The sequence below is a fragment of the Sander lucioperca genome, chromosome 8, assembly GCF_008315115.2.
Source record: "Sander lucioperca isolate FBNREF2018 chromosome 8, SLUC_FBN_1.2, whole genome shotgun sequence".
NCBI lineage: Eukaryota > Metazoa > Chordata > Actinopteri > Perciformes > Percidae > Sander > Sander lucioperca.
Window position 1 is genome coordinate 33672733 of NC_050180.1, and position 24189 is coordinate 33696921.

The following is a 24189-nucleotide window of genomic DNA, read 5'->3' on the forward strand; positions in this document are numbered from 1 at the left end:
GCTGAAGGATGAATGTGAAAATAAATTGTTTCTGAAAGGCCAAACAAGTCTGGTATTGATCTCTGCTAGCAAACTGCCCGTGAAAAGGTCAGAGCAATGAGGAGTCAGCATCTGTCCCAGTCAAACAACATGATCAGATGTGTTGTCATGTGTGGCCTAGGACACTAGATGGAAACCAAAACACATTCAAGCTTAACGTTCTGAACTGGTGGTAACATGTTTATCAGTGACAAAAGTAAGATATATCCCTTTATCATCAGTGTTTGGTACCAATGATGTGTTTTTTCATGTAAACTCTCAGTCTCTGTTTGATAGTGAAACTACAGATTAGATGCAATGTGTCAAAGTGTACGATAAGAAGACAAAACAGGTAGAGCTGTTCATCTATTCAGAGAAAACTTTGATTGTGTGTGTGTGTGTGTGTGTGTGTGTGTGTGTGTGTGTGTGTGTGTGTGTTTGTGTGTGCATGTGCGTGCAATGACTAAGTTTTGACTAAATGTCCTCTCCCTGCTTCCTCCTCTCCAACAAAACAGTTATATAATGCCAAATGCACATACTGCATGTGTGTCCAAGGGTAACCTCTGCAGGGGCTCACGGAGGGTTGTGAGTGTGTGTGTGTGTGTGTGTGTGTGTGTGTGTGTGTGTGTGTGTGTGTGTGACTCTAATCCCTCAGCAGGCCTTGTGCTCTGGGCCTTAAACAAACAAGCACAAATATCTCTCGAACCATCCCTCTCCCTGCACCTCCAACTGGCTCATGTTAAACCAGGATCCAGGCGGCCTTTTCATATTTAACAACAGAGTATAAAACAACAGAGAGAGTTGGGGCGTTGATCCAGTGGTCCGGCCAATTGCTGACATTGGCTTGAGGAGGAAAAACAAAAACACCCTTTCTCCTCTCCAAAGGTGATCTGAGTCGCCTACGGTACCCAAGGAAACGTCCAGCAGGATGGAACATTACACAGAGTTCATCTGGTGTTCTGTAACTGCCACTCACATCATCCTCCTTGGTGCCGCCCCAGAAGTTGGTCCCACCTGCGTAGCTGGGAATGTTTAACACTGCGATCCCCTGAAGGCTGGGCAGGGGGATGTACTGGCCGTCACACTGGGAAAGACAAACAATAACCAAGCAGACCAGTAAGTGAAGGGAGCAGGGATAGAATACATAGCTATAGGAGAAGGTTTCAGAAACGTTAAATCCATTATATCTTACTACCTTTGTTTTGTTTTTTTAGGTATCTGATTGAATCTAAACACATTTCTGAAGTATGAATGGGCATAAAGATAGTTTGGAATTTTGGAAGTGGGGTTGTATGAGGTGCTTATCCACCGTCAGACAGCCCATTACAACGTGAAACTGAAGCTGTCATATCTTTCTCTGCTCTCTTCAAAGCCACCAGACTCCTTTGACAAAAACAGTCATTTTATTTCGCAGAACACAGGAGTTGCTGGTCTACCGCTGCCTTCGTCAGTTAGTTAGTTATTGTTAGTTATAAGTTAGTGTGACTTTGGTGTTTTAAACGGTTAGGAACTAACAAAACTATCAAACAATCAAACCGATGGAGGCAGCGGTAGAGCAGCAACTCCCGTGTTCTGGGAGGTAAAATGTCTGTTTTTGTCAAAGGAGTCTGGTGGATTTGAAGAGAGCAGAGATAACGGCTTCAGTTCCCTATCGTAAAGGGCTGTCTGACAGCAAGGTAAAGCGGTGAAGTCATTCTAAATATAGTGTCCATAAACTGATATTGATTTTTTTTGTCTAAAATGTGTTTAGCTGCTGCCCCCCCCCCAACCCCCATCCACAGCAGGACATTGCTTAGCTTCCATGTCGGTACTTCTGCCTGCTTCTCCAAACTGGGGGAGTGCCGACCGCCATCTACTGTAGCTAACACGCTGACTGGATATAAATGACTGATTTTCAGACTGGAGAAGCGTGACAGCTTTTCTGGAAACGTTGTTTCTCCTGAATCAGTTTTGAATAAATTTGAGGTGAGAAATAGGCTGTGCGGTTGCAGAATCATGCTTCACCCTACATCTGCAACACTTAAGATGAAATAAGGTTTCAAGAGTTGTTGATATGAGTGTTCATATCCTCATCAAAATCACTCCCCTTCAGCTGCCTGGGTCTACAGTACAGCATTTCCAGTGGATGTTTTTTTAGACTAAAGTTTCAAAGTAAAACCTGAGCATGCAAGATGCTTTTGCATTTTTAACTTTTGTTTATAAGTATGTTATACTTTTTTCCCTTTTTCACCTCTAGCTGGACCTTCTGCTCCAGGTTCTTGTAGGTTCTCTGCAGAAGCTCCTTTGTGCCCAAAACACCGTACCACATCATGTTCTTGGTACGACTCCTGTGTGGGAGGGAAGAGAGGGCGAGATTAACAGTGTGGTGAAAAAGGAAAAGGGTCGTGAAATTAACTGAAAGGACCCTAAAAACCCTAAAAAGAACAGTTGTTTAACAGCGGACAGATAGATGGAAGGGGTGCAGCTATAAACCACACAGACGCCAGTAAGCGTTTCTCACTTTTTAAAATGGTTTCTAAGCGTTAATAGTGGATTATATATATATATATATATATATATATATATATATATATATATATATATATATATATATATATATATATATATATATAGTGGATTATAACCTACAGGGATTAGGTTTCCTTCTATAAGTTATAATTCAAATAAAGCAATATCAGCCTGGCTAGACAAAATATATGTAGTGTCTGAGGATGAAAATGCACCAGGGCTGTAGTCAAGTCCACCTTTGTCAAGTTCTAGACCAGGACTAGTCGAGACCGAGTCCAAAGAGGTTCAAGTCTAAGTCAAGACCGAGTCCAAATGAGAGACAGTCAAGACCGAGACAGAAAAAAAAAGAATCCTCTTCAAGAGCACTTCATAACATGTCATGAGAGACAGTATATCTTCTATTTTAAGACGATCATTTTGCTTTATTATTATTTGTAATGACAAAAAAGCAAGTGCAACACTGTAGGATCAAATTAGACCATATTATTTACTTTAAGTAGAGCAATTTCACTTAAGTCACATAAAGCTGAAGTGCAACTCCACATTTTAGATGTTAAGTCTTTTTATTCTGGTGTAACAAGAACATTCTGGACTGCCGATGGAAAATGTAACAAATATTCCCATTCTTAAACGCATTACTTGTCTTCAAGAATGCATAGTACAAAGAGCTCTCTGACATTGTGTCTGTAGCCGAACTGAAACTGAGTGATACCTGATGATTGAGGTATATTACTCAGCCAGGTGTATACCAGGCGACCAATCACAACGCCCGTTCTAGATGGATTTTGAATCAAACCAATACCTGTTTTCTGAACAAGCACACTTCAACAATGGTTTTGTTTTGAGGGAGAAAGTTACTTTAGAAAAAAGCATATAGTGCTGGACTCGGTTGAGACCGACGAGAGAATATTTGGCGAGTCCAATGGCCAAGTCCGAGACAAGTCGGAGTCCAAATACCAACGAGTCTGAGACAACAGAAAAACATCTGAGTCCGGACTTGACTCAAGTACTACAGCCCTGATATGCACATCTTGGAAACTACCAACATAAACAGTCTTTTTTGAATCAATATTGTATTTGTCTAAGTGTGCATTAGTCTCTAAATCCACTATTTTATCTCCTTTTTTGTCGGCTGTTTTTCAATCACTGTGCAGCACTTTGAATTGCATTTTGTTACTTTTGAAAGGTGCTACATAAATATAGCTTGATTGATAAGAAAAGCTTTGTAAATGCAAACGTAGGCAACGGCGCAGCTTTCACTGATTAAAAAAAACAACGTTTGCCAATGACAATACTGGTTGATAGGCTGAGAGATGCCTGAGGATAAGAGAAATGTGTCTCACCTGCATTTCTCTGGATGCTCCTCTCGCTTGTTGTTGAACTCCAAGGAGATCTTGGCATCCAGGCCAATGCCAAAGTAGTTGTTCATCACACACTTCTCCATGTAGCCCTCTCTGGGTGGAAAAAAATACCCGCCACACAAGCAAACACACAGTCAGTACACTGAAGCTCATACACAAATATATTGAGGACAAACAGAGAGAGAGACAGAGATACACGGATGTGGATATATAGATTTACACATGAGAGAGAAAAGCAGATTTTCAAAACAGTGACAATGATGGGAGGAGACACACGAAGAGAAACAGCTCTTACAGTGAGTCGAGGTCGGGGTCGATGAAGGGTGTGGCACCAAAGGGGTCGATGTTAGCCAGCAGCATCTTGCTAATGATGGAGCTGCCAGCGATGGAGGCAGCCAGACCTGCCCGCAAGCCTGCACACAAACAAACACACACGTTTGTCACACAAGGCCCAGATGAAATGTCCGGGTGACCCTGTCCGTGTGTGTATCGCTAAGGTCTGGCCGACTAATCGCTTGTTTTGGTCTTAGTCAGGGCTGCACGATATGATGAAAATATGCGATACGTGATAACGTTAAAGTGTTCTCAGTTCTGCATTTCTGCTGCTTCCAGAATTCTTCTAGCCTGGTTGACACCAGACCCTTCTCAGTTGTAACTGAGAGTGGGTCTGGGAAAGGTTCATTGACAGTTCATTTCCAAAGGGGCGTCACCAACGGATGCTGCTCAAATGCCTCTGGGCGCAACTGGATAGTCCAACCAATCAGACCAACGATCCGGGTGACGCTGCGCTTCGGTAGCCGTCATGTTGAATATAAACAAAAAGCTGCTCGCCGTCGCTGAGCTATCGTCGTCGCGTAAAGCCCGCCTCAACGGTTGTGATTGGTGCCTCGATGTCAGGGACATTGGAAATGGGTTTAAATGGGCTCTTCGCCAGACTGACTTGCAGAGCAAATCTCAAATTTGCCGGAAGTTCGTCAGTTTACCCAGGCTAGAATTCTTCTACAATACAACAAATTGCTTGTTGACTTAAAACAAATGAAAGGAAATCGTTTCCAACATTCTTTTATTGAACAAATTGAAATAATGTTCAATTTGATTTCATTTAAAATAAAGGCACCACTAAAAAAAATGACTGTTACATTTTAGTGTGCAGTTTTCTACTATTTTCTTTCAACTAACACAAAAAAAATCTGTTTTTGTGTCTATCACGATATGTTGCAGCCTTTCGCGATGTGTATATGGCGCCAGTTGATATTGCGATGACGATAAAAAAAATGATATATTGTGCAGCCCAACTCTCAATCCTTTTTTAATGCTTTTTCATGATGAATTTAAAGTGATTTAAAGATTTAAAGTTGCATTATTCTTTGTGGAGAAACTCAGTTTTAATCTCTTGATTAAATCAACTAATCGATTAGTCAACAAAATCGTGAGTGTAAGTCGACTGAGAATTTCTTTAGTTGAGGACAGTCCTAGTTTCGTTAAGGTCTGTTGAAAGAAAATAAATTGAAATATATCCTCCCTTACTACTTATTTGGAATACCTACAGTATCTTCCTAATCTGTTTATTTTCTACTTGTACTAGGGCTGCACGATATGAGGAAAATATGCGATAACGTTGTTGAATGTGGCGATAACGATATTACTTGGGATAAATAAACAAATGTTAAAGTGAACTCAGTTCTGCTGCTTTCAGTCTTCTGCTAAAATACAACAAACTGCTTGTTGAATTTAAAACAAATGAAAGGAAATAATTTCCAACGTTCTTTTGTTGAACCTATTGAAGATAGAACTGAATATAAAAGAACCTTACATTTTAGAGTGCGGATTTCTGCTATTTTCTTTCAACTAACACAAAAAATCTTAGAGTGTCTTTTGTGATATGTTGCAGCCTTTTTGCGATGTGGTTATTGAGCCAGTTGATATTGCGATGACGGTAAAGACAAATAAGAACAAGAAACAATATATTGTGCAGCCCTAACTTGTACCATAATTTATTCTGGTCTGAAAGGGTTTTATTTTGAAACGTTAACTTTATGTTAGTTTCGCATTGCCAGACCTTCCTCCACAGCGCTGCCGAGGAGGATCCGGCTAGTCCACACAGCATTCCATGATGGGAGAAAAACATGCTCTGGTTTATTGGCATTCCTTTACACCAATCACAATTGTCTTGGGCGGTGCTAAGGAGGTTAGAACGCCAACACAGAGAAAGAGGAAGGGGACAGACATTGGCGAAAATACATGCATCCGGGGGAATTTCCTGCGGCATCAGAGCAATCCCGGAAGTGGAACATCATGGATCTAGACTAACTTTATATTAGTACCCTACTTGTATTTACCCTGTATTCATCGTTTTTTTGTTGAATTGTAAATTTTACACTTGTACCCTTTATGTAAATATTTAGTTTTGTGTCAACACTAGGAAAGTGTTTTTTTGAAATGTGTCTGAATACTCCTATAATGGATGGGCCGTGTAAGTGGCCAGACGTGAAAATAAACAATTCATTGATAAATGTGTTTACCAGGGCAGATGATGCGTGTGTTGAGTACAGGGAGGTTCTCCTTGCTGGTGGTGAAGGGGGTGATGGTGAAGGAGCCATAGGACTGGGTGCTGCGGCTCACCCTCCTCTCCGTCGGAGAACAGGGACTCTTAACAGCTGGAGACAGAAAAAAAAAGAATCATATCACTATCAAGGCTTTATTCTTATTAAAATTGTTTTTTTTGGTTATTATTCCTGGATCTCCGGGACAATCCCAACAGAGGGTTTTTAGTTTAATTTAGTTTATTTCGATCACATACATAACATAAATGGTAAAAAACAAAACAAAAGGGACACCTTAATTCATAGATTGTCGTCTTAACTCGTTTCTAATACCGTCTGAAAACGTGTAGGTTGAAGCATTTGCATATTACACCTACCCTTTTTACATTCTATTTTATTTATATTTTGTTCTTAGGTCCCTCAGAATCTTTTCAATCTTATTAAATGTATTGCTATTCATTTCTGTATGTTATATACACAGGGTACACAATGACGTGATTGTTTTTTTAATGTGATAGCACCCTCTCATCCCACCAGGGGGCACACCAAAACTATGAGGTGATACTAGTAGGAAAACAAACAAATAACTTTAAAGAAAATAAAAGTTAAAGTCATCTTTGACATTAATCCATATAAGGAAATGGGCAGTGGATATTGAAACATCTTATGCGTACACAGCTCAACACTGTTGAATTGACATTACCCTGAACATAGAGAATATCTCTCCACCGTTACATATCCCATATGTACGGGGATGATGCCCCTGAGGTCAGGTACGTGGATACTTCTTACACCGGCTTGCCCGGCCATGCCCTATAGAGCACCTGTGCCGGCGTGGACTCACTGATCTCTCTCTGATCTCTCAGATCTCTGATCTGTAGGCCGTCTCCGAGCGGCCTACAGCTGGAGAGATAGTCTCTTCACTCAGAGAACCAAGGTTACAACGTAACCCAGCGTTCTACCAGAAACAGTAGTGGTGTGTGTCCATTGTCAGCGTCATTTCCCCGCTTCCCATTCATTTCTTATGTGAATTGTATGTTTTGTATGTTTAAAAAAGAAATAATAATTGTTAATCACAAAAAGAAATGTGCGTGCTTAGTTGGTAGTTAGTGGGTTGGGTCCCACAGCCCCTGAGTAAGAATAGCTTCATGTTGCCTGTCTGATTTTTAGCTTTCAGCTGTTTTTCCACGTGAATGCATGATGACAGCCTCGGAACATTGCTCATGTTGACACCACGTGAATTCTCTATGGGGCAACGAATACATGCAAGATTGACAGCCTGGGAGACTGACATTAACTGAAAGATGGATTTAACAAGCCCTTCTGTTCACATCCTCTACTTGCTCAGTGTGGTTTTTTTTCTGTGTGTGTGTGTGTGTGTGTCCAGGGTCAGGAAGGAGCAAGGAGGCCATAAGAGGGAACAAGGAGAGGATACAAAGCAGAGGGTTTGACTGATACCTCCTCGTCTTCCAACGGCTGGAAAATGTGTGGAAGGAAGGAAGGAAGCAGCCCCATGATAAACAGGAAGAACTTCTGCCCCTAAGACAATAACACATCCTGTGGCCATCGCGCACGCGCACGCACGCACACGCACACACACACACACACACACACACACACACACACACACACACACACACACACACACACACACACACACACACACACACAAAGATGCCTACTTTACACACATATTAATAGGCACACACAGGCGTTATATCGCCCCGTCACCACAGTTTTCGACAGGTCAATCATTTATTATTGAAGCAGTTCTCCATTGCCGCAGACTGTTGTGGAGACTGAAGATGGAGAGATAGACGGCTTGGCCTGGTGCAGGGGGGTAGAATATCACAGGAGAGCAGGGTTTCTCTGTGCACTTTTAGTACTAATCCTTGAGTTTATTAATGACAGGAAACATGATATACGTCAGCAGCACTTTTTTTTCCATTAGCTATGAGTCTGGTTTAACTGTGGTGCAGGGAGTGCAGTATACACAGGGTGGCGACATTTAAATCCTGTATCTTCTATTGCAGTGGTTCCCAAACTTTTTCACACACAAATTAGACCATGGACCCCCACTTGTTAAGATTTTGTCCCAGGTGCCTGATGGGATTTTTGCTTTTAGATGTTTTACTGCAGAAATTGTATGAAATTCTTGTGTGTGAAAGACAGCCATCAGGTGCGTAAACACATGATTGCTTACGTTTTTTTTCAATTGCTAACACACTAAAAAGACATGCATAGCACACAGAGAGCAAAACCTCTTCTCGAGTCTCCGAAAGTCTAAACACATGTTCTGCTTTACACACATTTTGCGATTCAAAATGGCACTTTTTAAATGCACTGAACACGGTTCTCTGCATATGACACAACAATCTGACATAAAGTCACATGTTTGCCATTTCAAAACACTGCAGTGCGATAAAACTGGTCACATTCGATTAGCATGAAAACATATCCACTTGTGTTATTAACCCCTAGGTTCATTTTGTGCCGGATTTCTCCTTTAAGCGGAGAACAATACAGGATTTACCAAATGATTTTTGCCTAAATGATGGAAATATTTCCCTCTCTCAGTATAGATAAGAGGGAGGTAATGTGTTTTAACACATCCTCTAGGTGAGGCACTGAATTATCTTCTTGAAGTAAGCCTCAACTACTAATTAAACCGAATGCCCTTTAAGTGACTGAGAACAATGCCAGCTGGCAAAGTGGAAGACTTGGAAATCAAACCGGCGAGGCAGGACAGGTTAAGTGTTTTGGAAATGGCCCAGGATGGAAGTGCATCAGGGCCAAGCAGGTAAAATGTTAGCAGGACATACAGGTCAGAGATTTGGAAACAGGGCAGCAGAAGCAGCAGCAGTAGCAGCAGAAGCAGTGGCGCTCTTACATGTGACTGCTTCCTGTTCCTTGGTGTCCTCATCCTTCTCACTGTCTCTGTTCTCCTCCTCGCTGTCCTTCCTGAACTCCAGGGGGGACGGCAGCTCCGTGTCCTCTGTGTGCGAGTTCTGCTCATCCACCACTAACCACAGCAAACACAGGAGACTAATCAGTATGCATTACATGCTGCAATGAATATGTTTACATGTACACCAATATTCCACTATTTTTCCAAATATGACAATGTTAGGAATTTGATTCGGGTCATGTAAACAGCATATTCCGTTTGGATATTCCGAATAAGGCCTTTTTCTGAATTTAACATTTTCAGTTTAAGACATGTGGGATATGCCGGTATTATTCTGGTTTTAGAAGCATTCTTTGGACATGTATACAGCACATTCAGAATCTGCGTCTCAATCAGGTTTTTTTTTTAAGATTATTTTTTGGGCATTTTCAACCTTTATTTTTGGGACAGCTGAAGACATAAAAGGGGAGAGAGAGGGGGAATGACATGCAGCAAAGGGCCGCAGGTTGGAGTCTAATCCAGGCCCGCTGCGTCGAGGAGTAAACCTCTATATATGGGCGCCCACTCTACCAACTGAGCTATCCCGGCGCCCACAATCAGGGTTTTTAATCGCAGTTTGTAGCAGTTTACGGCCTCTTACGGTCAGCTCTGTGCGTTGCTATGGTTGCTGTACACCAACCAGCCAACAGTTTGCAGGGCTGCAGACCCGATAAAAAGGAGAAACACAACTACTTTTAAACATTATCAAAGACTTGGATATCAACAGGTTTTTGGATATGCGCACACATCGCTACGTTGACCTTTTCAAGAAGCTGGTTGAAGGAATGAAAGAGTTTGTTCATTTTCATTAGCCATGTAAACAGCTTAGTCGGAATAATGTCATTTTGCGGAATAAGGGCAAAAACTGGAATGTAATGTGCGTGTAAACGTAGCCAATGCATCATTCTACAAGTTTCTCTTTCTGTGTTATTACGAGACAGATTACCGTCTGCATGATTAAAAGCCCTTCTGCTTTCATAAGCATTGATTTTCCTCACAAAACCCTGCTCCTCATGCAATTACAAAACAATATTTTAAAACATATGATAGCCAGACAGATTATTTTAAGAGGATGGAGGAATGAAGGGGTGCCGTCAATCCAGGAGTGGGCTTGTGAGATGGCTAGGGGTGGCGGCGTTTGAAAAGATGTCATAGACATAACAACTCGGTATGTGTTACCTTTCTCGGCCTGTTCTATGATCTGTCGCACGGCTTTCTTCAGACTGTTCGCCCTGAGCATCATCTGCTCCCGGCTTTTGAACAGCTGGTGTGGGGCGCCTCGTCCTCCTTTCTCCGTCTCCTCCTCCTCCAGCTTCTCCTTCAGCTCCGTCAGGCTCTCCTCGCTGGCCTCCTCCTCTTCCTCCTCCTCCTCCTCTTCCTGCTCCTCCTCCACAATGGGAGGAGTGGAGTGGGGGAGTAAAGGTAGAGCCGGGCACTCTGTGTTGAGGGTCTGCAGGAGGGAGTCTAGTTTCTCATTCAGGATGGCACACTGGAGGGCACAGAGGAGAGGAGGCACAAACAGAGGCTAGATAGATAGAGTGCTGTGGCAACATTCAGACAGAAATGTAATATATACTGTAGAGAGTGGCTAGTGCTGGGCGATATGGAGAAAATCAGATATCAGGATATTTTTGACCAAATACATCAATATCGCGGTGATATGTAGGGTTGACTATTGGTGCTTTCACAAAAATATTTACACAATGAGATTTTTGATAAATAATCATCAGTAATGTAGATATAATGACTAAGTGGCTAAATGCAAATAGTAGAACAGCCAGAACAGTCTGGTTTAGAGAATGACACTGATTACTGTAATGCAGCCTTTAAAACCAGGAAAACACAACACTTGTGTCATATTACCATATGCAAAATTTAAGACGATATCTAGCCTCGTATGTCGAAATATTATCGATACATTGCCCGGCCCTAGGAGTGGCCTTTCAGCACAGGCGAGTGATGGATGTCACATGCATTGTTTTTGAGCCTTACTTTGAGAGACATAGTGTCGCACTCGTCATTGTTCTCTGTACTTTTTTCGTAGGCTTTCCCCACTTTGGCAACAAAATCCTTCACTGTTTCACACAGGATCCTAAAAAACAGGAAGAAAAGATGAGTGTTAATGTGTATGGTTATGGTAAAGACATTTACACACTGACAATCCACAGACTTTTTACGCTTTTGTGCCGTCACTTCTTATTTCTAGTTCTGCTGTTTTTATTATTCATCTTATTGGATTTTACTTACTATATCGTACTATCATACTATACCATCAGTATTACTTCCACCAAGGAGGTCATGTTTTTGGCTCGGTTTGTTTGTTTGTCTGTCAGCAGGATTACGGAAAAATCACTGGCTCGATTTTTATTAAACTTTGTGGAAGGGTGTAGCATGGGCCAAGGAAGAACACATTTCATTTTGAAGCTGCTCTGAATCACAGGCAGCAGATACACAAAATATTTTTACTTAACATTGCGAGATAGGGCTTTTCTGCAGCATTCACGTGGCGTCGGAATAATCACAAAAATGAGTTCCCAATCATACTGAATGAGTTCCCCGATGGTATCACCATCCAGGTGATACTGGAAACAGCTATCAACGTGTTCTTTAAAAGCTCTGAGCAATGAAATACAACACATCTTCTTTCTGGCGTCCATGTTGTTTCCACATTACGACTTAGTGCGCTTTCACACCTACAGTTCGGTGGACTCGGTGCGATTCGGAGGGTGAAGATGCAACATTGTTGCATTTTTTCTTTGGTTCGCTTTGCTTTCACACTGCACCGTAACACACTGTAAACACACGTCACGCGACCGAGACGGTTGCTTGTTTTATTGGAAAGAATATCGAAAACTTGCCGACACTTCCGGTCTGATAAATAATGGAGCAACACCAAATTTATAATATCTTAGGGTTTTCTGGTTCTGCTTCAGTGTTTCTAATATTTTAGAAGAAGGCGAACAATGTGAGCAGCTGACAGACAGCGAGTGACAGAGAGAGCGAGATGATAATGTCACACAGACGACCAGCGATGTGTGCTCAGTACAGCGTATGTGTCACGGAGCACAGTGGACCCAAAAGCACGACTCAGAGCAGAGGGGAAAAAAGGTAATACAGAGTACAATCACATGCGAAGGTAACAAAATCGGCAGGCAAAAGACGTGGTCAAAGTACGGACTTGAAGTCTACAAAAACACTGGGAAGGTAACACGAATGCTAACGCTGGAGAGTGAGACACACAAGGTACTACAACAATCTGGCAAATGGTGAAGGACACAAGGTGAGTATATATACACTGGGACAGGGGAAGACGTTTACACACAGGTGACACACATTAGGGAAGGGAGGGCAATCACACAGGCGGGAAGGCAGACAAAGACGGGAAGACAAGTGACCTGAAACAGAGACAAACGGTGAGTTAACAAAATAAAACAGGTTGTCAGTCAGGGAAAACAAACAAAATATGAACTAAGAGCGGGAACTGGATGTGACAGTATGGATCTGAAAGTTATCATCCCTCAAATCATATATAAGTCTGTAAATTGTGTGCAGGCTAGTAAATGCTCTGTTTTTTGGTTCACTTGCTGTATTTGGATCTGATCGTGTTCTCACCTGAAGTGAACCCAACTCTAGTTCATTTGGAAGAGAACCGAGACCCCCGTTTTCAAGCGGACCAGAGTTTGTTTTGATCATGAACACAGAATTCGGATGAACGACTTCCCAACTCGGAAAATGGGACCATTCGAAGAGCACGTGAATGCACCGTTGGCATAGTTCTGCGCTCTCTGATCGCCATTCCAGTTTATTATTGTTTACAAGACAACTTACAGCTCTGATTTGAACATAAAAAAGTGTTATCGTCTATAAGAATCATTTTAAACACCTGTACGTCTTGAACTACAGGTGTATGTTGTATATCTGTGATAGGACGTCAGTAAAAAAAATAAAAAAGCTGTTGCAAATCTGTACTGTCCCAAATTGTTAGGCGTTTGGGGGTGATGCTTGTATGTGAAAAAAACACATACTTGGCGGAGGAGATGACCACAGAGTTCTGCTCTGAATTGAGGATCTTTGTGAGGTGAGCAGCTACTGAGTCTTCATAGGTTGAAATGTGAAACTGGAGAGAAAACACACAGAAAAGAAAAGTTCAAAGTATGCATGACTGTTTTTTAGCACTGTATCTCCTAGTGAGCACCACACAGATTTCTCTCATTAGTAGTCAATGGTGGAATGAAATTAAGTATATTTACTCAAGTACTGTACTTTGAGTACAAATTTGAGGTACTTCTCTTCATGCCACTATCTACTTCTACTCCGCTACATTTCAGAGAGAAATATTGTACTTTTTACTCCACTCCATTCATCTGACAGCTTTAGTTACTAGTTACTTTACAGATTAACATTTTTGCACACAAAACACATGCCAGTCCATTTAAAATGATTAGACCATTAAACACACAACTGTTTTGATTGTTTCCAGTTTCTAAAATGTGAGGATTTTTCTACATTGAGTACTTTTACTTGTAATACTTTAAAAGCCATAGTGCGTAGTTTCTGTTGCCCCCTGAGGAATTCTAAGTAATGAAAACAAAACTGTCAGAACGTCCACATGATCCAAGCCTTCCGTGATCGTGCTCCACCCCCCCCCCCCTCCACGCAGTTGCTAGTAGCCAAGGAGGACACGGAGGATTTCAAAAAAACATTCTTTCAATTAAAGGTCCCATGGCATGACAATTTCAGTTTATGAGGTTTTTAACATTAATATGAGTTCCCCCAGCCTGCCTATGGTCCCCCAGTGGCTAGAAATGGTGATAGGTGTAAACCGAGCCCTGGGTATCCTGCTCTGTCTTTGAGAAAATGAAAGCTCAGATGGGCAAATCTGGAATCTTGCTCCATTACCTCCCCTTTCTCTGCTTTGCCCTCCCAAAGAATTTGAGAAAGAGAGAGACACCATGGCTTGCAAAGCCATGATGTGGCAGTTGGTCAAGGCCACACCCCCACCCTCCACCTTGGCCCCCCTCTCTCCTCCTCAATAGCATTTAAAGCTACAGACACAGAAATGGTACATCCTAAGGAAAGCTCATTGTGGGACTGGTTCTAGTGGCTGTAATTCTGCACCAAGGCTGAATTTCAGGAAAGAGACTTCAGATACAGTATTAGGGGACCACTAAGGTCTATATAAAAGAGACTTCAGATACAGTATTAGGGGACCACTAAGGTCTATATAAAAGAGACTTCAGATACAGTATTAGGGGACCACTAAGGTCTATATAAAAGAGACTTCAGATACAGTATTAGGGGACCACTAAGGCCTATATAAAAGAGACTTCAGATACAGTATTAGGGGACCACTAAGGTCTATATAAAAGAGACTTCAGATACAGTATTAGAGGACCACTAAGGTCTATATAAAAGAGACTTCAGATACAGTATTAGAGGACCACTAAGGTCTATATAAAGAGACTTCAGATACAGTATTAGGGGACCACTAAGGCCTATATAAAAGAATCCAAAAAGCAGCATGTCATAGGACCTTTAACACAACAACAAGTAACATTTTCAATGCAGGACTTTTACTTGTCACAGAGTATTTTGACAGTGTGGTATAAGTACTTTTACTTAAGTAAAGGCTCTGAATACTTCTTCCACCACTGTATGGTGGTGGAAAAGGTATGCTACGAGGGAGACTGGTGGGGAAAGTTTCTATTCCTTTGTCCTGTTTTGAACCTGAGCTGAAATGAAGTTGAATTGAAAATGTCAGGCACTATTTCCAGCATGTTCTTCAGCTCCCTCCTACTCACGTCAGTCTGGAAGCCCTGCTGGGTTTGACTGTGTCTACCGATGCGTGCATTTTCTGTCAGTACCTGGCAGTCGTCGGCTCCCTCAGGCGTGGTGGGGCAGCTGTGTTTTGGTGGGATCTTAATCTCGTAGGTCATGATGCTCCAGCGGTCCAGCATCTTGGTGCTAGCCCTCTCTAACTTCTCCAGGATCTGAGGCAGCTGGGTGTCATCATCGCACGAAGGGCCCCAGCCCAGCACCCGTGCCAGATCATTGCCCGTGCCCAAGGGCAACACCCCCAGCTGGCACTGAAACACGTGCAGATGGGGGTTTATTTGGCATCGGGGAATACATGCCTGCTGCAATCAAAATAAGGGTGTGTGTGCATGCATGCTTGTGTGTGTAGAATGAGTGTGTCTTTACGTAAGCTGGCCAGGAGCAAAGGCAAAAAGACACATCACATCTCTTTGTAGCTGCCTCTGTTCTGGCAATTTCTAAAGAGTTATCTGCCTAATATGTCTATGACAAAAGGCAATTTGTCGCAGTTGGGCGAAAACCTTGAATGTCCAAAACGGTTGCTTTTCAGGAAATAAAAAAGGCTCAGGTGAAAACATTATACTGTGTATATTATATTTACCTCCGACAGAGTCAGATGAAATTGCCTTGTCACGGTTTAGATATTTGTAAATCCCACAGACACAGACGTAAAGGATGACCAATAGCATTGATTTTTGAAAAAATTGGGGCAAAAAAGGAAAATCCCGCCCTGCTCTTGCTATAGCATCACCATTTGTCATGGAAAACTAACGTTTCGGTCCCTCTGGACCTTCATCATGAGTGTTTTCAACAATAAACACAACAGTGGTCTTAAATACATTCTGCTCCTTCCGTTCTGTGTCTCCAGGTGTGGGACAATTGACAATCACTTATCGACTGGGAGCGTCTCTCAATAAACACGTGTCATTTGTGCAAAATTTCACACCCATTCAAGTCAGTTCGCAAACATTTTGTGATCTTTTCCAATGCACCTCTACAGAAGAATTGTTGGATGTGCGTATTGTTTCTTCGGAAGTTTTTTGAAAAAATGTAAATGATGAAATATGGAGATACGCGGTTTCTGCCCGACACCGACGGATTGTAATTCATTTTGAATACAGGAGAAATAAATGACCATCCTAAAAGTAACATTTAATGTTCTGCTCAGGGCTGTTTTTGTTGTCATCACAATGTACCCATAATACTACGGTACCTGTTTGTGAAGATTGAGTTTGTCAATCTCTGAGAGCACCCAGCCTACACTCCCATCGCCTCCACACACCAGGATCCGGAAGTTATCAAACTTCTGAAACAGGCGCAGACTGACAGACACACACATACACACACACACACACACACACACACACACACACACACATTCATTTATTTTGTAGGCTCAGATTTTAAAGTAGCTACAATCAGTTTTTAGCTGCTTATAAAAAAGCCTCCATTTAATACTGATGCCTCTATATGTCCTACATAAGCAAACGAGACCATCAGAAGATTGGCTATTTCTATATATTTATTATAATGCCTGTACCCAGGTCTGATTCCCCACAAAATCAAAGGAAACATTTTACGGCTCGCATGTTTACATTTTTCCAGGTAACATTTGGCAGCGACTCGTACATATGCCAGTTAAAAGAAAGATTTTTACAGAGTCAACCATGGTTTCTCATTCCACATTTAAAATCGATCCTGAATCGGCAAATAATGCTTTGCGCTGCAGTCCATGCATCTACTGTATTGATGGACTGTTTTATGCGTCTGCAGCTGTATATATATATGTTTCCTTTTGTTTTCCTCACCCAAGGTGCGGCCCACCATTGACCAGGTCAAAGACTTGAGCCGGGTTGAGGAGCTGCTTGAAGCGTCGCAGGAATTTCACTCCCTGATTGTCACCACTTTTGGAGTTGACAAAGACCAGGAGGGGGCTGGCACATGAGGGGGGACAGGTGGCCTTCCAGAAGCCTGAGGAGAAATGGCAACAGAAAAGGAGAAAGTGAATAATCTGTTGAATGCACAACAAACAAAATGCCATACAACTCAAAACAACCTGCGTGACTGGATACCACTACAGGTGCTGTGTGTAGAGAAATATGTCATTGTGCTGTATGACTGAATTGTTGTGTCTCCTGTATTGTCTCTGGAAGTTGATTGACGTCCTCCCAGATAATTTCATTCATAGATATTTACAGGGGTTAAAGTGGGATCTGGCAGGTGGGGGAACCCTAAGATTGGTGTGTTCCCTGCATACCAAATTAATCAGAGCACACAAGGTGCTGTCCAAATTGTAAAGCCTCTTGAGGCAAATTTGTGATTTGTGAATTAAGGAAACGTGGATAAAATCGACTTGTTTTGACCCTTTAACGTTCTGTAACTAGTAACCAGGGTACAGCTCAAACTAAGGCAGCAGTGCTGGGTGCAGTAGCTGGCGTGAAACAACTCTGTCGTCGCTAAACAACCTCAGCAAAGACTCAGTGCGTGCTTAGACCGAGCGTAATAATGCATGAGAGCACAGCACATGCCAAAAACACGTGTTTTGCTTCCAAGGAGAGCACAGACACACATATTGTACATATAATCTGTGTATGTGTGTGTGTGTGTGTGTGTGTGTGTGTGTGTGTGTGTGTGTGTGTTTATGTGTGTGTGTCACTGCTATCTACTTCTGACACTCCCTCTTTTCCTTTTTTCCCCCTTGCATCCTCCTTTACGTCTTGCTTCTGCTCTCTAATCTCTCCGTCTAAGCTCTTCGATGTTTTCTGGGATGTTGTCAGTAAAGGATGGATTGAGAGAGGCAGGAAAAGAAGGAGAGAGGAAGGGAGGGGAGGGATGAGGAGTCACAACGCTCCAGCACGTGCTCCCGTCTGCCCCTCAGCCAATTACAAGCAAACTCCCCCTCTTCCCAGCCTGCATTTGGGCAGAGGGAGTCCTGGAACGTGAGGAGATGCAGAGCGAGTGAAGGACAGAAGGAGAGAGAGAGAGAGAGAGAGAGAGAGAGAGAGAGAGAGAGAGAGAGAGAGAGAGAGAGAGAGATATGCAGGAAATACTGGATCTTCTTTTTGTATTTGCCCTTTGTCCTTTTTCTGCTTTTTTCTTGTCCTCTGTCTTTCATCTGGATTCCCCATCTTCCCATTCTATGCCTCTCTTTTATCCATTTACCAATTAGCCTATGCCAGTTTTTCACAGACTCAGTGGGCTGGTGTGTGTGTGTGTGTGTGTGTGTGTGTGTGTGCGTGTATGTGTGTGAGAGACACACACCAGCTATTGGCTTCCGCAACAGTAATCCAATCACACAGCTTATCTGAGTCTGTCTCGCAGGTGCTGCTCTCCATCTAAAATGAGTTTAATGTGGATGCTCTGGAAATTATAGGGCTGCAACTATCGATTATTCTATGTCGATTATTTTCTCGTTCAATGTTAGTTATTTAATTGTTCAGTCTATAAAATCAGTCAGAAAATGGTGAAAAATGTCGATCAGTGTTTCCCAAAGATGACGAAAAGATGAAAATGTCTTGTTTTGTCCACAACTCAAAAGATATTCAGTTTACTGTCACAGAGGAGAGAAGAAACTAGAACATAGTCACATTTAAGAAGCATGGAATTTTTAATTGAAAAGCGAGTGAGCGATTATCAAAATACGTTTGTAGTTGGCGATTAATTGAATAGTTGTTTTAATTAATCCTTGCGGCTCTACTGGAAAGCACACGCGCACACACCCCACACACACACACACACACACACACACACACACACACACACACACACACACACATACCCACACACACACACCCACACCCACACACACACACACAAACACACACTTGTACACAGAGAAAGACATACAGAGGACACACACACTCACACCCACATCCACCCACCCACCCACCCACCCACACACACACACACACACACACACACACACACACACACACATATGTTGAACAGAGAGCCTGGAAGGAGCCTCAGGGCGCTTTGCAGCCACTGGCAGAGCTCTTCCTCTTCTGTAATGTCTGCGTGCTTTCATGAAATGTTACGTGATGAGCATGTGCGCCCATTTTCACAGCAATTTGGGAAGCATCTAATTAAGATTCTTTTCTCACACACATCTTGCCACAAGATGCTGACTTAATTTAAGCCCTCAGAAAGGTGTGTGTCGTCCTGTCAGATCGGGCTATTTTTAACCAACTCGCTATACAAGAAAAGGGCAATTTCCTGGAACACATACCAACGCCCTGTCCCTCTCTTACTGTAATACATCTCATGACTTACAGGAAGCTAGTAAGACACTATGGCTTTGATGCTAAGACCAATTACCCGAAAAGGGAAAATAATAATAATATTGTCTTTTTCTTTCTGCTTTCTGGCACATGCTCCAGCAGTTTACAGGAGAAGTGGGTGGTGGGAAAAAGGTGTGTGTGTGTGTGTGTGTGTGTGTGTGTGTGTGTGTGTGTATGAGATGTTGATGTCTTGATGAAACCAGCTCTCCCTCTCCTCCCTCCTGCTACAGTACTTCCATGTGACAGAAGGTCAAAGTCCAGAGAGAAGACATCGGTCGACTAAATGGGGTGAAATCTCATTTGTTCATCTCTGAAATGTAACGAGTGCTCATAGTTTCCGTCTATAGCATCAACCTCCGACCCTTTGAGTGGGTCGCCGTGATTGCATTGTCTGTGTGTGTGTGTGTGTGTGTGTGTGTGTGTGTGGGTGTGTGTGTGTGTGTGTGTGTGTGTGTGTGTGTGTGGGGTGCCTACCATCAGAGTCGATGCTGTTGAGCGCTGTAGGGGGAATGATGGAGACTTTGCACTGACCAAGAGGACACTTGCGAGGGTACAGGTCCATACAGGCTGTGTGCACCTAGAACAACAACACCAAATGCAAACAATCCGTTTATGCAAGATTCAAGCCTTTAATCATTAATCATCAATAATTCTTTTTTTTCTCTCATGTAGATGTACAACAGCAATGACATAAAATCCCCTGGGGGAACGAAAAGAAACAGACCGAAAAATGACACGTTTTACATGTTGTCAGCCTTTTACAGTCGATTGAAGTCTGCTTCATTTTTATTTTAATGGTTTCAATTTAACATCTGGCCGAGGAACAAAATTGGGAAATTTGCCATTCGACTAACACTGCCACATTTACAGTATTTTTAGGGACTGTGCATTATTCCTGTAAAAAAAAAAAAAAAGAAGAAAAAAAGAAAGAAGAAATGTATAAATAATCTTATAACATAGAATTCTATTGCAAATATAAAAAAATATATATATACATCCACACATTTCCACACATACAGTATACACCATAATATCAATCAAGAGCGCAAAATACAATGGTTATGTGCAACTGTGGGACTGAATAGATCATGCAATAGGCGAGACAAAAGTGCATAGAGTTTATAATAAGAAAAGTTGCCCAGACGTCCTTCTCCCAAAGACAGAGCAGGAAGAAGTTGCTCAAAAAGGAGCAAAAAATGGATCGATAAAAAGAATGGATGGATTGTGGCTAATGGAAAACTACTGCAGCTTTCCAAACCTCCTATAGATCAAGATCCATGAGTCAGAATATAACTGGCAGGTGTTAATGAAGTGTTGTGTTCTAATGGCGGTTGCCAGCATGCTAAACAATGAAATGCACTTACAAATAACAGTTCAGTCATTTATAGAGGTGTGAATCTTCACTGATCTCCCGATTCGATTCGATTACGATTATCATGTCAGCGATTTGATTCGATATCTCGATGCATCTCGATGCATCATGATGCGTCAAATACATTTTTCTATTAAAGCCACATAGGATATTTAATTCATAGCTTTTCAAGCTTCAAAAACAAAACATTCTGCAGTGCTCTAATACTAAATAAATTGGATACATAAAACTACAGCACTGAGCACATGGCACTTTCTGAATGTGCAAAACATACCACAATATGTAAACAGAAAGGTTGTTAGGCCTACATTAAATTGTAAACAGAAATAATCGATTATGGCCCGGCCGATTATCGATGCAGCATCGTCCATGTCCACGATTCGATGCATCGATTATTTGATTAATTTCAACACCTCTAGTCATTTAGCAATACAAGACTATCAAGTCACATCCAACGCTGAGACTATGTTTTTTTGTTGTCCTCAATGTTCCGTTTTGTGTAGTTTTAATCCTGTTTGAATGTAATTTAACACGGGCAAATTAGGCATTGTGCATATGCGACGGATGTCTTACCATCGCTTTGCACCAGAGGCAGCGCCAGTCCTGCAGTCGCAGTACGCTGCCACATGTCTTATCACACACGGCACACTTGGCACTGACAGGCAGGTTGCCTTCCAACCACTGGTGAGGCATAGCAATCTGCAGGTTCCACACACACACACACACACACACACACACACACACACGTACACACACACACGTACACACACGCACGCACACACACACACACACACACACACACACACACACACACACACACACACACACACACACAGTTCAAGAAAACCCTTTATGCTCTCTCTCTCTCTCTCTCTCTAAACAATTTTCTCTATTGTAACTGGTTTTGAATCTCTCTTCTTTTTCTTACACTGATGAATTCATGAGCATGAACAAGTTGCGGTAAAGCGCACGCTAATTTTAACACGCATATATGAAAATATAAAAATAAAAATGCTTTACTCATGGGAAAACAATAACGTTTTTCTTTGCTTGGTAAAAAGCCTCCAGAGCATCATTTGTACCAGCCAACCATGTAACAAACTCTCATAGAATCCAAATCAGAAAAGGATTTATGGCCAAGTGAGTGACACTTACGAGTTTGCCTTGGTGGATACATAATTAAAAAGGAAATAGACAATAAATACAAAAACATATATGTAAGGTTGAGGGGTTTAGTGCAGGATGTGCAAAAAAGAAGGCTAATAAAGTTTTTACACAGCAGCTCCTCAATACATGAATGACTTTCAATGAAGAATGAATTTCAAGGAAAATACATGAACTTCACAAACACACACACAAACACACACACATACACACACACACACACACACACACACTTACCCCATCCTCATCCTCGATAATATCCTTCCCTATGGAAGCCAGAGTTGTCCATTTACAGTTGTTAGTGGCTCTGACAGCACAGCGTTTGTGGGCTTTGAATTTGCACACTAAAAAACACAAAAAGTCCACACACATATCAGATGATCAATGTAGTTAACATTACTCAGCAGCTTCATATTGTAGCACTACATTAGATGGATGCAGACTAAAACTATTAATTATATTGCACTAAATGTTCCCAGGTTCTTTCAAAGTTTACAAGGTTTCTATAGTTTTACTGCTGAAAAACACTGGACATTGATGCATGATTCAGAAACAGACACGCCCCGCAAAGTACAGTGTTCTAATGAATCAAGCCCTAATGAGATGTCAGTGGGCGTAATTACTAACCTCCCTGAGCCTGTTCTGCACTTACATATCTGACAGAAAGAAAGAAGCAAAGCGCGAGGACTTAGCTCCATGTCACAGGTCTCAATCCATTTATGCAACCAGCCTCAATCCATTTTGCAACCAGCAAAAGGAAGCCTACAGCCAGGCTAAGAAAGACCTAAACCGTGGACCACACAGGACAGGATGATCCAGCTCCATATTAAAAAGCTTCCTGCTGTACTGTCTCTGTACCATACACGCTCTGGTGCTGACAGTGACTCACATAATGCGTGTGCTTCTGTAGTATTAGTCACTTTTGCTGTGTGCAAAATGTCTGCTGCATGTAATCAGCTCCACCATTATACACAGTAGCATCAACACATTAGCAGAGCAGGAAAATAAGGACAAAACAGACCACATGACCAACATTGTATAAACAAACATTATTCTTAATAGTAACATACACACATTCTTAACCCATCCTTGTATTAGGAGCAGTGGACAGCTATTTACACAGCATCCGGGGAACACCTTGGGGTTCAGCGTCTTGTTAAATTATTTCTTTCAAATGGTCAAGAAATAGGATGACAATCAGGATAAACAGACATCCAGCCGTACATCAGTTGGTAAATAGAGGTGTTGAAATGAATCGTTGCATCGATGCATCGCGATGCGGACCTGGACGATTCTGCATCGATGCAGTGACAGACCTTGTTGTTGTTGATTTTCTGGTCACTGCTTTTTTATTTCTGCCTTTTGTCAAACTCCTCTCTATTCAGAAAGTGTCTTTTTTTTAAGAGCAGATACAATAAAAAAGGGGAGTTCATACACAGCGGGGAAAATAAGTATTGAACGCGTCAACATTTTTCTCAGTAAAGATATTTCTGATGGAGATATCGGCATGAAATTATCACCAGATGTCAGCAACATCCCAAGTAATCCACTCATAAAAATATCAAAATAAATAAGTCCATAAATTAAGTTGTGTGTAGTAAAGTGAAATGACACAGGGAAAAAGTATTAATTGCTGAAATTGATTTAATACTTAGTAGAAAAGCCTTTGTTGGTAATGACAGCTTCAAGACGCCTCCTGTATGAACAAACTAGTCGCACACATTGCTCAGCTGTGATTTTTGCCCATTCTTCCACACAACCCGTCTTCAAATCTTGAAGGGGCATCTTCTATGAACTCTGATCTTCAGTTCTTTCCACAGGTTTTCAATTGGATTCAAGTCGGGTGATTGACTGGGCCATTCAAATTTTATTTCTCTGAAGACAATTGAGAGTTTCCTCGGCTGTGTATTTGGGATCATTGTCTTGCTGAAATGTCCACCCTCGTTTCATCTTCAGCATCCTGGTGGATGGCAGCAGATTCTTATCAAGAATGTCACAGTACATTTCTCCATTCATCCTTCCTTCAATTATATGAAGTCTGCCACACCATGATGCTCCCACCTCCAAACTTCACTGTTGGTATGGTGTTTTTAGGGTGATGTGCATTGCCATTTCTCCTCCAAACATGGTATATGCTGTGACAGCCAAAGAGTTCCATTTTGGTCTCATCTGACCAGATTAT

The 24189-nt window shown here is 41.9% G+C and overlaps 1 protein-coding gene across 9 annotated transcripts in view; it reads right to left on the reverse strand.

Annotated features, from left to right (window-relative positions):
• Window positions 1-24189, reverse strand: part of dgkh (diacylglycerol kinase, eta) — an 80985-nt gene that overhangs the window by 13618 nt on the left and 43178 nt on the right. For all 9 annotated transcript variants that reach the window (XM_031295793.2, XM_036004205.1, XM_031296038.2 and 6 more), the window contains 15 exons: window positions 22245-22351; window positions 21417-21542; window positions 19946-20048; window positions 17000-17162; window positions 16405-16513; window positions 15242-15463; window positions 13403-13494; window positions 11370-11469; window positions 10557-10866; window positions 9321-9452; window positions 6410-6544; window positions 4183-4300; window positions 3870-3980; window positions 2249-2345; window positions 995-1102 (listed from right to left, as the gene is read on the reverse strand). In XM_031295793.2, the coding sequence (XP_031151653.1) occupies window positions 995-1102; window positions 2249-2345; window positions 3870-3980; window positions 4183-4300; window positions 6410-6544; window positions 9321-9452; window positions 10557-10866; window positions 11370-11469; window positions 13403-13494; window positions 15242-15463; window positions 16405-16513; window positions 17000-17162; window positions 19946-20048; window positions 21417-21542; window positions 22245-22351 (2033 nt within the window). The remainder of the gene's footprint in view (window positions 1-994; window positions 1103-2248; window positions 2346-3869; window positions 3981-4182; window positions 4301-6409; window positions 6545-9320; window positions 9453-10556; window positions 10867-11369; window positions 11470-13402; window positions 13495-15241; window positions 15464-16404; window positions 16514-16999; window positions 17163-19945; window positions 20049-21416; window positions 21543-22244; window positions 22352-24189) is intronic.